We start from the raw sequence: 13,846 nt of genomic DNA on the forward strand, positions 1-13,846 counted from the left end.
TTGAAATGTATGCATTATTAATGATTGTTCATCTCCATTAATTGTTATTTGTTATTATAAATACTCTTATTCATTATTATCACTATTCTTGATATCCTGATCATATTATAATTATTATTTTTTTTAATTTAATTATTTAGTTATAATATTCGTTTTCTGTTATAATAATAATTTGTTGTTACCCTTGTTTATATGTTTTAAGTATTGAGTTCCTCATGAGCCTATAAGTATAAAACAATAATGTCTTTTTTAGAAGTGAGTTTTTTTACTTCAGTATTAATTTTAATATTCTGGAATGGTTATTTATTGCATGAGCACACTTATTTTTAAATTAAATAATATTACAGTCAACTTTCATTGTACTTTAAATATATTACTTAATTTAATTATTTTAAGTAATATTTATTTTCTTATAATGAAACTTAATATTTATCATATTAATCAATTGAATAATATATAAATTCTTATTTAATAAAAAATTGCAAGAAATAATTAAATGTTATTTATTTTTTAAGTTAATATAAACTTAAAATTATTAATTTTATACTATGAATGACATGGGTATTTCTTATAGAACTACTACCAAATCCTAAACTAAATTAGAATTCAATTTATTATCGAGCTAATGGCTTTATTAGATTTACATCTTAGTTGTTTTATAAAACTATAATCAACTAAATTAACTACAATAATTATGACATGTTACCTAACCTAACCTTGTTTAGATAATGAATATTTAACAATAAATGGTATTTTTATTTCTTACTTTAATTATATTTCATTTTAACATATTTAATTTTTAATGATTTATAATAATATGAACCTAAATCATTATTATATTTCAGTGGCGAAGATTTAATTTTTTTGATATCAATCATAATGCAGATTCAAGAAAAATATCTCAAACTATTGGTGTATGTATAATAATTTAATAATTTACAATCTGTAGTTTAAGTATTTAGTTTGTTTTTAAAATATTTCATTTAATCCCAGATTAAAATTAAATTATTTAATAATTTAAAATTAAAGTTTAAAGAAATATTACATTTCAAGACTGATTAAATTATTTGTTTATGTTAATTAATGATAACAATGAAATTCTCAATAAAAGTATTTTACCAGGGTAATTTCCTAGGTTTTATGATTATTGTGAACATTTTATATTTATAATATTATAGCAAGCGAGTAACTATTATCTCTCAATTTCTTTTCATAAACAAATGAAAATACTCAATAGTTCACTCTTTAGTAATTTAATATTATTTCAAACTAAATAGAATACAAAATTTCATTAACTATAAATTATTAATACAAATAAATGTATTTAATATATATTATTTTTTACTTATTCAGAGCTCTAAAATATCAACTACGAGTAGCGGAAATGGTCATTTAGTCATATGTGATGATGATGGCCTTGTACACTTAATCACACGTTCATTTCAAGTTACTACATTTCGAGCCTATCAATTAAATGTACTTATTTCCACGCAACTACAATATAGTAGTTTTTTAATTACAATAGGGGTAAATATTTATTAATATTCTCAATTCATAATACTATAATGTATTATTATGTTTAAATCTTAAACCTAACAATTTTATTCATAATTATTTAAGAAAGATGAACCAGATACCAATGCAATTCTCAAAGTTTGGGACTTGGAACGAAGAGATCGACAAAGTAATCCAATATGTGTCCGTTCCACAAAACTTCCAAAATCTGAAAAACTTACCACATTATGTGCAGCTGAAAATCGTTTGTTAATGGCTGTAGGATTTGTAGATGGCTGTATTGTACTTTATAAAGGTGATTTATCCAGAGATAGAAATTCTAAACCGAAGATGTTAAAAGAATTGGATCAAGAAATAACTGGTATGGGTTTCAAGTCTGTGAACAAGGATCAATGGTATCTTTTTGTTTCTACTGCTTCATCTGTTCAACAGTTTAATGTCTCTTCTAAAGACTCCTGTCCAATGGTAGCGTTATTATTGCTATTGATTATAAGTAATAGTATTTATTATAGTTTAAATAGTTTTGTTACTTTTAGACAGTTTTAGATGCCGTTGGATGCGATTTCAAATGTTCAGTGTTAGTAAATGGACCTGATAGTCATTTTATGATTGCAAAAGAAGATGTAAGACATTTTAAATTATTTGAATTATCTTTAAGTATTGCTTAGTGCAGCGGTTTCCAAACTCGTTTGGATCACACACCCCTAAAACAAAAAAAAAAAAAAAATATAATTGCATCTCTCAATAAAACATTTTTTATTATTTAAATATAAGAAAATTATTGTCTATCTAAAAGTAAATATATGACAGTGCCATTTACAATATAAATATCTGCTTTATGTTTCCCTACTAGACTCAACTGCATGCCTCAAAGTTTGGGAACTGCTGGTGTTTAATGATAAATTGAATTACATTAAATTTTAATTTATTTTTATTTTAGGCTATTTATTGTTATACAGTTGATAGCCGTGGACCATGTTATGTTGTTGGTGGTCAAAAAATGATTCTTCAATGGTTTCGAAGTTATTTAATTATTGTATCTAAAGATAAAGAAAAATCTTCTAATACTATTACAGTCTCAACTACCACAAAAAATCTGTAAGATTTATCAAATATACATACTTATTTGTGGTCGACTAGGTAATGGTTTGTTAATTACTATAATTTACAAATAATTTTTCTAGTGATGAAATTGAGTCCGTGTCAATCACTGTGTTAGATATTCAAAATAAATTTATAGTTTTTACTACTACCATACGTGAAATATTATCAGTTTTACCTGAGTGGGGATCGTTATATGTCTTAACATCCAGAGGAAATTTATCACAGTTGATAGAAAAAGATTTGCAATCAAAATTAACTGTATTATTTAAGAAAAATTTGTATGATGTTGCTGTACGTATGGCCAAGTGTCAGCAATTTGATTCTCAAGCTTTGATTGATATATTCCGTCAATATGGTGACCATTTATATGCCAAAGGCGACCACAGTGGTGCTGTAGAACAATATATTAAAACTATAGGAAAACTCGAACCGTCTTATGTCATAAAAAAAGTAATGTAGTTCATTCGGATCATAAATTATATCTTGACTATTTTTAATACAACTTATTTTTTTAGTTCCTAGATTCTCAATACATAGAAAGTTTAACTACATACTTACATGCTTTACATAAATCAGGTAGTGCAAATAAAGACCATACTACTTTATTGTTCAACTGTTATTCAAAATTAAACAGTGTAGACAAACTTCAAGAATTTATTATAGTAATTTATAACAATATTTTATAAAGCAATAAAACCATACAGAATAACTATTAATTGTTGTGTTATTATAGACCAAAGATGAAAACATTGATTTTGATGTGGATGTTGCTATAAAAGTTTGTAGACAATCGTCACCTGAGAATGCACTTGCGTTAGCTGAGAAACATAGTAGACATTCTTTATATATTAAAATATTACTGGAAGATTGCCACAAGTATACTGCTGCTTTAGATTATATTGAAAAACTTTCAATTGAACAGGTGTTATATTTTTATTAGCAATAAATAATATGACTTTATTTTACTAATTATACTTATTTTTTATTATAGTCAGTACAGATAATTAAACAATATATTAATGTCTTCATAGAAAATGTTCCTAAGGATACAGTAAATTTCTTAAAGAAACTGTGTACTACTTGTTACACTACAGCCAATGTAAATGCTTAATTAATCTTAAAATAATGAAGTTTATAAAAAATATAAAATTATAATAATTATTTAAGGTAGATCTGTTAGATCATTCAGCTCAACCAGAAGATTTCATTTATTTATTGTTGGATGACTCCGAGTGTTTAGTCAATTTTTTGGATCATTTTGAAAATGTAAATAATAATTTATAATGTATGTATAAAAAAATATTAAATGTACACATTTGTTTTAGTTTCTTAACAAGTGGTCTACATCATTATTGAATACATACATTGAACATTGTTTGATAGTATGGAAAAATGAAAATAATCAAGAAAGACGCATCACAATTGAAAAAAAAATTATCAATATTCTACAATCTGTTGATAATAAAATATGTGATCATTATCAAGTTTTAATTTTAGCTATTTCTTTTGAATTCAAAGCAGCCATAGTCTACATCTTTGAACATAATAAACAGTTAATAAAAATTTATGAGCAGCATATTTTCTTTTACATCATTAACCAATTTCATTACATTTCAGGTACACTAAATTGATTCGCTATTATTTATCCTTGAATGATTATACTAGCGCGATAAATTGTTGTAGAGGATATGGAAATGTGGAACCAAAATTATGGGTATCCATATTTAATACAGCAATGATAGATGAAAATTTTCCTCCTCTTATGTTGGAAGAAATATTAAAAGAGATTGGTATGTATTGATGTTTTAAATCATCTTCAAACTTCTTATTTTTGAAGTTACTAAAATGTTAACAATATTTAATTGTTATTAGAAAGAAAAAATCTTTTGTCAGCTCATTTTACCATTACCTCATTGGTTAAATCTAAAACCATTAATATTGGTCATGTTAGAGCGTACCTGTCAAGTTTGTTTGGTGCTGAAAAGAAAACCCTTGAAAAAGAAAAAGAAACAGTTGATAAGTATCAGAAAGATACAGAAAATATTCAGCAAACAATACAAAAATTAAAAAATTGGTCTGTAAACTTATTAATAATTAAAAATATTGTATTTTAAAATAAAAATTTAATCACTTTTTAGTGCGGTTGTCTTCCAAGGTTTACGTTGTAGCGCTTGCAATAATCAATTAGAGCTTCCCAGTGTACATTTTATGTGCCAACATTCATATCATCAACAGTAAGTGAAACCATATATGAATTAAGATACATGTATGTTTATGCAACTATAACCAGTTTATCTTTTATCTTCAGTTTTATTTAAATCAAAATTAAGTTACCTAAAAAGTAACTGACCTAACCTAATTTGGTGGTTTTCTATTTTTCCTATCTGTTTTAATATTGACATTATTAATTTTGATTTCAGCTGTTTTCAAGCTTTTTCAGAAAGCGATGATGATTGTCCAGCCTGTACTCAGAACAATAAGCAAATAATGGATATCATCAGGACTCAGGTAAATTGAACAAAACTACAAATTGGTATGTACATAGTTCAAATATGTGTTAAATACATTTTTTTTATGTTCAGGGTCAGATGAAGGATCATAATGAAGTATTTCACAGTCAGTTAGAACGATCCACCGATAGTTTTTCTTTGATTTCTGAGTATTTTGGTCGATGCCTTTTTGATAATTTAACTGCAGCTGAAAACCAACTAGCCAAGTCAATATTTGTATCTCCTGAACTATCAGCACCTAAAGCAATAGTTCCAATTGTACACACTCCACCAAGACTGAGTCCAAAATTAGCTGTTAAAACAAGTATAAATCCATTTGATGAAGATGATGATGATGATGATATGGAATACGACAGTAATAATCCATTTAAAAATGATTACAAGGAGAGCAAAAATCCATTTAAAAATGATTACGATGAGAGCAAAAATCCTTTTGCAAATGATCCTTAACCATATGAATACTTTAGTCAAATATTATAACAATAAGTAATAACTAATTAATAAATAATTTATTATTGTAATTTAAATTTAAATAAATGAAATACTATTGTTCCAACTAAAAAAAAAAAAAAAAATAATAATACATAAATATATATATATATAATAATAAATATTAAAAAAATTAAATAAAAATATTTTAAATGATGAATACATAACATAATTTTTACTATTAATAACTTTAAAACAATGATTAGTTGGATTAGCTAACAACATTATAAATACTAGACTAAAAATGAATGCTAGCATGTAGTTCAGATTTATTTAAGATTAATTCATGTATTATTTATTAATAATATACAGTATTTTAATATGTAAAATATTAAATTCAATCCCTTCGAATGAATGATCTGCCACTGAAACATTTAAAATTAATTATTTTTTCAAATGATTTTATACTACATGTAATAATATCTAAATGTACATAAAGTTATTTAATTTTCTATAACCATGGAATAAAAGACATCATTATTTGGTATATGTTAACTGACAGCTGTCATATAAAAATATGTTCATAAGTATGAAACTATTAATTTGTAAGAATTGTAATCAATCATATACTAAAATGAACATAAAACAAAAATATTTAAGTGATAAATGAAATTAAGCCATTATTAAATCTACATATTTTACTATGTAAAATATATTTAATAATATTATATTATGACCATTACAATTTATAGACATCATAATAGTTTATACAAATTTAATAATAAAAATAAATGTATGATATTTAATAAATTGTGTTACATAAACTGTAATATAAAATTTATCTAAACAATAAACAATCATACATTTTTATTTTTTTTTTTTTAAAGGATATTTTAAATAATCAAAGAAGAATAATGAAGTAAGTCAAAGAAATCAAATTTAGAATATATAGTTTTAACCACAGGGTATTTGAAGAAAATATAAAAACAAGATATTTGTTTAGTGCAATGATGGTAGATGGAATTACTTATTTTAAATGAACTGGAAAAACAGAAATAAATATTCTTAGTTGGAAGTACACTGTAAAATTATAACTAAACAAAAAAACTGCTTACTTTCAGATGTCAAAACTCAAATGAATAAGTGTAATAGCTTACCTAATAGTTTTCTTTTCATTAGACTTTTTTGATTCTGGTCTAGCTCTGTTGAGCACTTTAATGAAATCAGTAGTTTTAGCTCGCATACAGGAATGTATATATGCTTTGGTGCACTTGATATGATAATGTAGATAGTCACGGAACATATGAATCAAATCAATAGTATTTTCACGAGCTGCACGGTTAGTATGTCTTGGGAATAGCACTAAAATAAATGAAATTATAATCTTAATTAAAAATAAAATATATTAAAAAAAAAAAAGATATATACAAAAATGTTAAAAATTCATAAAATTATTAATTTTTGTTTTAACACAATAAAGAATAAAAGTTTTATTCTTACCAAATGTTATATATCCTACTTCATCACCAACACGAGCATTAGTGTCTTGTAATTCAAGGGGTGGTTCTTTGTGCGAAAATAATACTTGAGGAGAAGTTTGACTAGCTCGTCTGCCTTCTCTTAGTTCTTGCATAAAGACTTTACCTAAAACTATGTCATCACTATCCCTGAATACTGTGCTGAATACAACAGTTACGCGATCTGCTTTAGCTTCCACATACCTAAAAGTAACAATTTAGATAAATATCTAATAATATAAGGCCTGAAGATTACTCACATAGTCTCATCTTCTCTGTAATTAATCACAGCTCTTTTATGGCCTTCCTCGCCTTTTTCTTGGAAGTCAAAATACTTTTCAAATACTGATGCAAAACAATTACGTTTCAACTGACCAATTTTCTTAACTAATAATTCCCAATCGTCAGGTATTTTTTCTAGGTTAATGAGCAAAGAAAAATTAAAACCCGATTCCGGTTCGGTAACATATGCACCGTACACACGGTTTAATAACTCTGATGCACCGTGTTCTTGAAGTTCAGCATAGAATTTCAAAGCTATGCTCACCTATATATAACACAGACAAATGGCAGCTGTTTAGCCTACAGAAGAAGACGTATTGTGCCGCCTAACAAAAGGCCATCACTCACCCGCAGCATGTTCTTTTGACCTTCCAGGTTTGAAATGTGGAACAGAACTCCAGCGTAGTCCGAAATGTAAATGTTGGTGTTTTCCGATTTGTTTCTGCGGAAAAAGAAACAGAGAAAGCGGCACGTAAATATAAAGGTAACAAGGGAACGGGATATATGTGTCGGACGTACCCGGCCAGCGCGTTCTTAATCCTTACGGTGACGGACTCTTCAACAACGCGATTGTTGGTCTCCAGTAATATCATGGTTGCAGTGTGTTGGCCGAGGTCACGAGACGACTAAACGGGCATTGAAAACGTTCAACGACGATGAGAAGCGGATCGGAACTCTGTAACCCGAAAAGTACGTACCTGCGCGGCGTGGAAATGAGAAGTTCAACCGAAGACCAATTTGATTCCTACTGCGCGCTGCGGTGCTGATGACTAACGTATTTAAAACGATTATTCGTTCATACGGACGGCGACGCGTTACAGGCGGTCGACGGAATGGTAAGCGAACACGACGAGTCCCACATTATAATAAACGATATCTGGTCCCTTGGTTCCGGAAGATAACGCCGGGGCCGGACGGACAGTGCGTCCAGCTGGTCGGTAGGAACGCGTCGTTGTGGTAGCCGTGTACTCGCACGTGAACGATAACGCGCCTTCGCACATCCTTGATAAAACGCAGCGACGACCGAGTCCCTCGTGTACGCCGTTACGGGACCATCGTAAACAACGTTGAAAAAAAATTTCCATTGCGCTCGGACCGTCCGGGATAGTCACCATGAAAGTCAAGCTACTGAGTCGCAATCCCGACGATTACCTGCGCGAAACCAAACGAGACATTCAGAAGGGTAAGCATGTAGGAACGTTCGTACCGTCTCGGCGGTCGCGGACGGATTTCCGAAACGCACATTCATAATAATTACTAACCGGAGTTCGCCTGTTCGTCGACATTCTAACCGGAACCGATCATCGATAACCGTCATACTGATCGATCGATCTGCACTGCAAACAGGAGTGTACATTCGTCGTCAAACAATCGATTTTGATTTTTCCCTTTCGTCCACTTATTAAATGATTTCACTTGGTTTTCAGTGCCTCGAAATTATGATCCAAATCTTCACCCCTTTCAATCGTCACGTGAGTATGTGCGTGCTCTTAATGCCGTAAAATTAGAACGAGTGTTTGCCAAACCTTTTATTGGGAACTTGGACGGACATCGTGATGGTATCTTCTGTATGGCCAAACATCCCAAATCATTGTCCACAATATCTAGTGGTTCCTATGATGGAGAGGTACGGCTTTGGAATTTAGCTTCTAAAAAATGTATAAGCAGTGTCAATGGCCACGAACGTTTTGTTCGTGGTTTGTGTTTCAACTTTGATGGTTCAAGACTCTATAGTGTTGGCGATGATTCTACTGTTAAAGTTTGGAATACAGAAGAACTTGACTTACCATCGCATACATTCATATCTCAAGTACGTAAAATATATCATACAAATTGTATTATGATCTGTGGCAGTCTTTCTAACAATGCAAATGTCAGTCTGTTTTATATGGTATAAGTTGTCAGTGGCTTGACAGTAAAGTATTTGCAACATGTGGTGATGTAGTTCAACTATGGGACATTACTCGTAGTCAACCAACTTCAACTTTACAATGGGGTGTTGATAGCTTACATCATATAGCATTTAATCAAGTTGACACTAATATTTTAGGTAATATTTTTTTTTTATTTAATATATTTCAATATTTAAAACAGAAAAAGTATGAAATATTGTCAACTTACATAATTCTAAATAAGATATTTTCTCTTTTAAATCTTATGTCATTTAAATGTAAATATTTATAGCATCATGTGCAAGTGACCGTAGTATAATCCTTTACGATACTAGAGAAGTGAAACCGATGCGAAAAATAGTAATGAAACTCAAAACCAACCAAGTGGCTTGGAATCCTATGGAAGCATATGTGTTTACAGCTGCCAATGAAGATTATAAGTAATTTTTTAAAAATATTTATTTATTCATTATTAATTTACTAGTATGTGACTTTAGTTGTTATTCTTATGATACGCGGAATTTAAAATCTCCAATTAATGTCCATAAAGATCACGTGTCTGCTGTTACTTGTATAGATTATGCACCTACTGGTTTAGAATTTGTAACTGGAAGCTATGACAAATCGGTCAGAATTTTTGAAAGCAGTCAGGTAATTATTATTTAATAGTTATATAAAGTTTGAGTTGTATATCATATTTAATATTTAGGGTCATTCAAGAGAAATTTATCATACTAAACGTATGCAGCATCTGACTAGTGTCATTTGGTCATTGGACAACAAATTTATTCTTAGTGCTTCTGATGAAATGAATATAAGAATTTGGAAAGCCAATGCTTCAGAAAAATTAGGAACAGTAAGTTATTTTGTTTATTTAAATGTTTTTTTTGTGTTTTTAATGTTCTTTTATCAATTAAGATAGAACTTAAAATTTTAAATATTTATATTATTTCATTTTGTTAAAAGAGTTCTATGGTTTTCAAAATGTTATATTGATATTTCAACAATAGTTATTTATGAAATTCATATTTTAGTTGAGACCACGTGAAAAATCTGCAATGGAATATAATGCAACATTGAAGACAAAGTTCGCTGCTCACCCACAAGTGAAAAGAATCGCTAGACATAGACAAGTACCTAAACATATCTATCATGAACGTGCCCAACAAATGGAATCTAGGAAAAAACTTAAGAGAAAGTAAGTTATTTTAATGAATACAAAATGTATGTGAATATATATTAATTAATCATTTTTACTTTTATTTTTAGGGAAGAAAATATTCGTAAACATTCTAAGAAAAATAGTATTCCATATATACCCGAAAAAGAAAAAAATGTTATTTCAGAAGTTGTTTAATGTATTTCTTTATTTATTTATTTTAAGGTTTTTATTGTACATTTTTAATTGTTAATAAATACAATTATGAAAATAAGTCAACATTTCTTACAATTATTATAATTATTGGGCAGACAAATTACAATGTTATGATATTTAACTGATTTATTTGTATTAAAATTTTTTTATACATATATATATATATGAGGAAATTAGTATTATGGTGGTGTTGAAAGGTTACGAATAATAACAACTGTTGTGTATAATATTAGAGACACAACAACAATAGTACAGTACAGATTTATTAGTTTTTGTTTTGTTACTAATATTTTTATGAAGTACACAAAATTTTTTAAACTAATGGTCAAGTACAATAAATATAAATATATAATATATATATTTTATTATAATAATATAAATATAAAAAAATGTAGGGCCATTGAAGTAATGAAAATATTAAAAAAACTCCACATTTAAGAAGTGAAACTTGTTAATTTAATATAAAAAATAAGGTAAATACTTGGTTATACTGTAATATTAATATATAACACAATATGTAATATTGTAGTAAAAAATTAGCATCTTAAAATGAAAGGTTTAGAGATTTAAAGGAAAAAAAACCCTGTGAAGAAAGAAAAAACCAAAACATGACAAATCATTAAATAATAATTTATTTAATAAAACATATTGACTTCATAAAAAATATAAGATTTCTTACAGGTAAATGGTTATTTATTAAAAATTATGAAAATATAAAAAAAAAAAGAGAAACTTGGTAATGTGAAAAAAAATAAATATGTTATAACAATGGCAAAAAAGAAGAAAAACCCTGTGAGGGGAAAAAACCAAAAAAAAAAAACAAGTTAATTTAGGTAGTTGAAAAAAAAATTTCCATACAAAAAAAAAGGTATAAAAAGTTTAGAAATGTATAAAAGTAATTATAAAAAAATATCAAATGAGAATGATCTGGATCACGAGGTCTTCCATCTACTGCCGATTAAGCATGCGATTACGCATATGGTCTCTGTGGCGTTACTACCGACTTCGGATTTAATAGAACTTCGGAGACGGTTCGATCGCTCCCCCGTCCTCGCTCAACATCTCTAGGTACAGAATAGCGTTTAAGGAGTTCTTCCACCCCTCAACGCTGACGTGTTCGATCTCCACGCGCCCAAAACCATGGTCTCTCGACATATCCACAGTCCAAGACATGTGGATGGTTTTTGGCACGTGGAGAACGACAACAGGGGCGATCTCACGTGCCATCTCGAGAATGCCGACTAGTCCGCCCTTCTGGCGGCTGTACAAATCTTCGACACTGAAACGCCAGTTTCGATCCCACGGCGGCGAAGAGATCACCGCGTCGGCCGTCACTCCGGATAGTGCCACGAAGCTGTCGCCGATCCGAAACTCGATCCGGTGGGCGATTCCGAGCTCTGCGGCCTTAAGGCGGGCTGTATTTTGGCCGGGTCGATGTCCACGGCGATCACCTTTCGGCACGTGCGCGCCAACCGAACGGCCAGGCGGCCGTCGCCATAAAACGGGTTGACGACCGTGCCGAAAGCGCACCTCCGGGCCAATATGTCCGGGCACGCGGACACCGAGAAGTGCAACTTATCGGCAACAGGTCGTTTCTGGAACCACCAAGCGGCCGGTTTCGCCACGGCTTCGGGGAGACACGGTTCCCGATGTCCTTAAGCGGTGATCGGCGGTTTCCGCGGCTTCAACGCGGCGGACTCATCGGAGGGGCCCGACGGCAACGTACTGGGGAAACTGAAGGTGGAAGCGGTCTCTTGCACCTCAGTCACGACCGCGTCCTCCTCGGGCTCATCTTCAGCATTAGTACGCGTCATATGATCCCTTACGGTTCTCAGCCAGTGCTTTAATGTTCCTACTTCCCGGGGCGACGTCAGGTGTTCCATCTCGGTGAACGCTTCCGCGGTCACCGGCAGCTCATCCACCTGAATGCCGACGTTTTTGCCCATTTTCTTGGTCCTCAAAGCACCGGTATCTCGGTTTCCGGTCCACCGACGCTCCGTTTGGGTATAACCGTCCCAAGTGGTGGCATGCGGTTTTCCGACGGTGGTCGACATGAAGATCACGTGTGGTGACCAGGTCGTTCGATGCCGACGACGTGGCCCGCAATTCTTCGTCATCGTACCAGTAATGGATAGAGTAACTGGTCGGCCACCCCCGTACCCTCGCGGTCGCTTGACGACGACTGAAGTGGGCCCGCTATGTTGGAACCAGTTTTGACACTGGAACCACCCACTCCTGCCGACCACTGGGGTTACGAAGCTCCTAAGGTGGTAACAATAATCGACTGATAGTAACTCATATTGTGATTTTTCAAGTGATTTCTTTCACTACATTTTAACCCTACTGCCAGGGGGTTTTTGATCAAGGTTTTCCTTCCTCTAGGACGGCTCCCATCCGAGGCTGAAGAGCCCGCCCTACCCTTTGTTGAGAACCGCTTTGTCAGCCCTCAGTTCGTCGACTTGTCCAACATGGGAGACCCTGTTGGTAGTAAACTATCGTTGGCATAGCTCTCGGAACTGTTGAGGGACGCAAGCCCCCCCACCACGTCAAGGTGGGTCCTCGTGGGGGGGTTATTCAAGACGTCACGCTAGACGAGAAACATACCCGGCCCTACGAACGAGGCTGGGAAAGACAATATATATATATTTTATACCTCAATAAGGGGTAATCGTGAGAGACTGTCTCGTGACTATTACGGAATATATTTATAATTTATTAAGATAATTTATTACCAAGAGAATTTATTAAGTACACACCTCACTCGCTTTGATTTATAAATGATAATATATTTCATCTTTTGTTAAATGCGATACAAAATTATTAGAGACTTGAATTAATTAAAGTTCCTAATTTAATTTTCAACTTATTTAATAATAAAATAAATAACATAAACTAATATAAATAATAAAAATATAACAAAGAAAACAAAGAAAATAATAATATTAATAATTTAATATAAATTCTTATTGTATAGGTATAAAATATTCGGGCTGTATTTTTCACAATAAAAAAAAACTAATTAAATTATATTATAGCTTTAACCATTTCTGTATAATCATAGAATATTTTATGCTGTAATAATGTCACAAAGAATATGTTATTTTTAAATAAATATAAGCCAATTATAACTTGCAAAATCAAAATTATCAGTTATCAAAGTATAATTATATATGTACCCGAGTATCCTCCAAAATTTAGTAAACAAGAACACTAAAGTGTAAT

At 31.0% G+C, this 13,846-nt stretch overlaps 3 protein-coding genes across 4 annotated transcripts; 2 read left to right on the top strand and 1 right to left on the bottom strand.

Annotated features, from left to right (window-relative positions):
- The first annotated feature begins 136 nt into the window (after positions 1 to 136).
- Positions 137 to 5,633, top strand: LOC112687384 (vacuolar protein sorting-associated protein 11 homolog). The gene is made up of 17 exons (XM_025560052.1): positions 137 to 255; positions 846 to 914; positions 1,354 to 1,527; positions 1,621 to 1,980; positions 2,052 to 2,138; positions 2,456 to 2,613; positions 2,700 to 3,069; positions 3,135 to 3,281; positions 3,353 to 3,541; positions 3,611 to 3,718; positions 3,787 to 3,885; positions 3,945 to 4,171; positions 4,237 to 4,409; positions 4,492 to 4,693; positions 4,758 to 4,853; positions 5,040 to 5,127; positions 5,202 to 5,633. The coding sequence occupies exons 1-17, from the start codon at positions 241 to 243 to the stop codon at positions 5,577 to 5,579; spliced, it is 2,940 nt and encodes a 979-aa protein (XP_025415837.1). The 5' UTR covers positions 137 to 240; the 3' UTR covers positions 5,580 to 5,633.
- A 170-nt stretch (positions 5,634 to 5,803) lies between these two features.
- Positions 5,804 to 8,239, bottom strand: LOC112687386 (probable actin-related protein 2/3 complex subunit 2). 2 transcript variants are annotated; one of them, XM_025560055.1, is made up of 7 exons: positions 8,056 to 8,239; positions 7,877 to 7,983; positions 7,706 to 7,799; positions 7,336 to 7,622; positions 7,059 to 7,279; positions 6,716 to 6,920; positions 5,804 to 5,983 (listed from the first exon to the last, which is right to left on the bottom strand). In XM_025560055.1, the coding sequence occupies exons 2-7, from the start codon at positions 7,948 to 7,950 to the stop codon at positions 5,956 to 5,958; spliced, it is 909 nt and encodes a 302-aa protein (XP_025415840.1). In that variant the 5' UTR covers positions 7,951 to 7,983; positions 8,056 to 8,239; the 3' UTR covers positions 5,804 to 5,955. The 2 variants fall into 2 exon arrangements, with proteins under 2 accessions (XP_025415840.1, XP_025415839.1); XM_025560054.1 differs by having other exon boundaries at positions 7,877 to 8,239.
- Positions 8,240 to 8,349: 110 nt separating this feature from the next.
- LOC112687385 (DDB1- and CUL4-associated factor 13) lies at positions 8,350 to 10,641 on the top strand. Its single transcript, XM_025560053.1, has 8 exons — positions 8,350 to 8,540; positions 8,785 to 9,167; positions 9,236 to 9,407; positions 9,542 to 9,689; positions 9,747 to 9,900; positions 9,959 to 10,105; positions 10,284 to 10,447; positions 10,519 to 10,641. Exons 1-8 carry the CDS (start codon positions 8,471 to 8,473, stop codon positions 10,604 to 10,606), a joined length of 1,326 nt encoding a protein of 441 aa, XP_025415838.1. The 5' UTR covers positions 8,350 to 8,470; the 3' UTR covers positions 10,607 to 10,641.
- The last annotated feature ends 3,205 nt before the right edge of the window (positions 10,642 to 13,846 follow it).

The sequence above is a fragment of the Sipha flava genome, unplaced genomic scaffold (assembly GCF_003268045.1).
Source record: "Sipha flava isolate LNK unplaced genomic scaffold, YSA_version1 34_pilon_pilon, whole genome shotgun sequence".
Lineage (NCBI taxonomy): Eukaryota > Metazoa > Arthropoda > Insecta > Hemiptera > Aphididae > Sipha > Sipha flava.

Bases quoted from the DNA above. Each gene is read 5' to 3' on its own strand.
- LOC112687384 (XM_025560052.1), top strand. The intron at 3,282-3,352 runs GTAATTTATAAC...GTGTTATTATAG, and splicing joins AACTTCAAGAATTTATTATA to ACCAAAGATGAAAACATTGA. The intron at 4,410-4,491 runs GTATGTATTGAT...AATTGTTATTAG, and splicing joins AGAAATATTAAAAGAGATTG to AAAGAAAAAATCTTTTGTCA.
- LOC112687386 (XM_025560055.1), bottom strand. From the start codon at position 7,950: ATGATATTACTGGAGACCAACAATCGCGTTGTTGAAGAGTCCGTCACC. The intron at 7,800-7,876 runs GTACGTCCGACA...CTTTTTCCGCAG, and splicing joins ATTAAGAACGCGCTGGCCGG to AAACAAATCGGAAAACACCA. The intron at 5,984-6,715 runs GTAAGCTATTAC...TAAATGTTTCAG, and splicing joins AATGAAAAGAAAACTATTAG to TGGCAGATCATTCATTCGAA.
- LOC112687385 (XM_025560053.1), top strand. From the start codon at position 8,471: ATGAAAGTCAAGCTACTGAGTCGCAATCCCGACGATTACCTGCGCGAA. The intron at 9,168-9,235 runs GTACGTAAAATA...TGCAAATGTCAG, and splicing joins CGCATACATTCATATCTCAA to TCTGTTTTATATGGTATAAG. The intron at 9,408-9,541 runs GTAATATTTTTT...AAATATTTATAG, and splicing joins AGTTGACACTAATATTTTAG to CATCATGTGCAAGTGACCGT.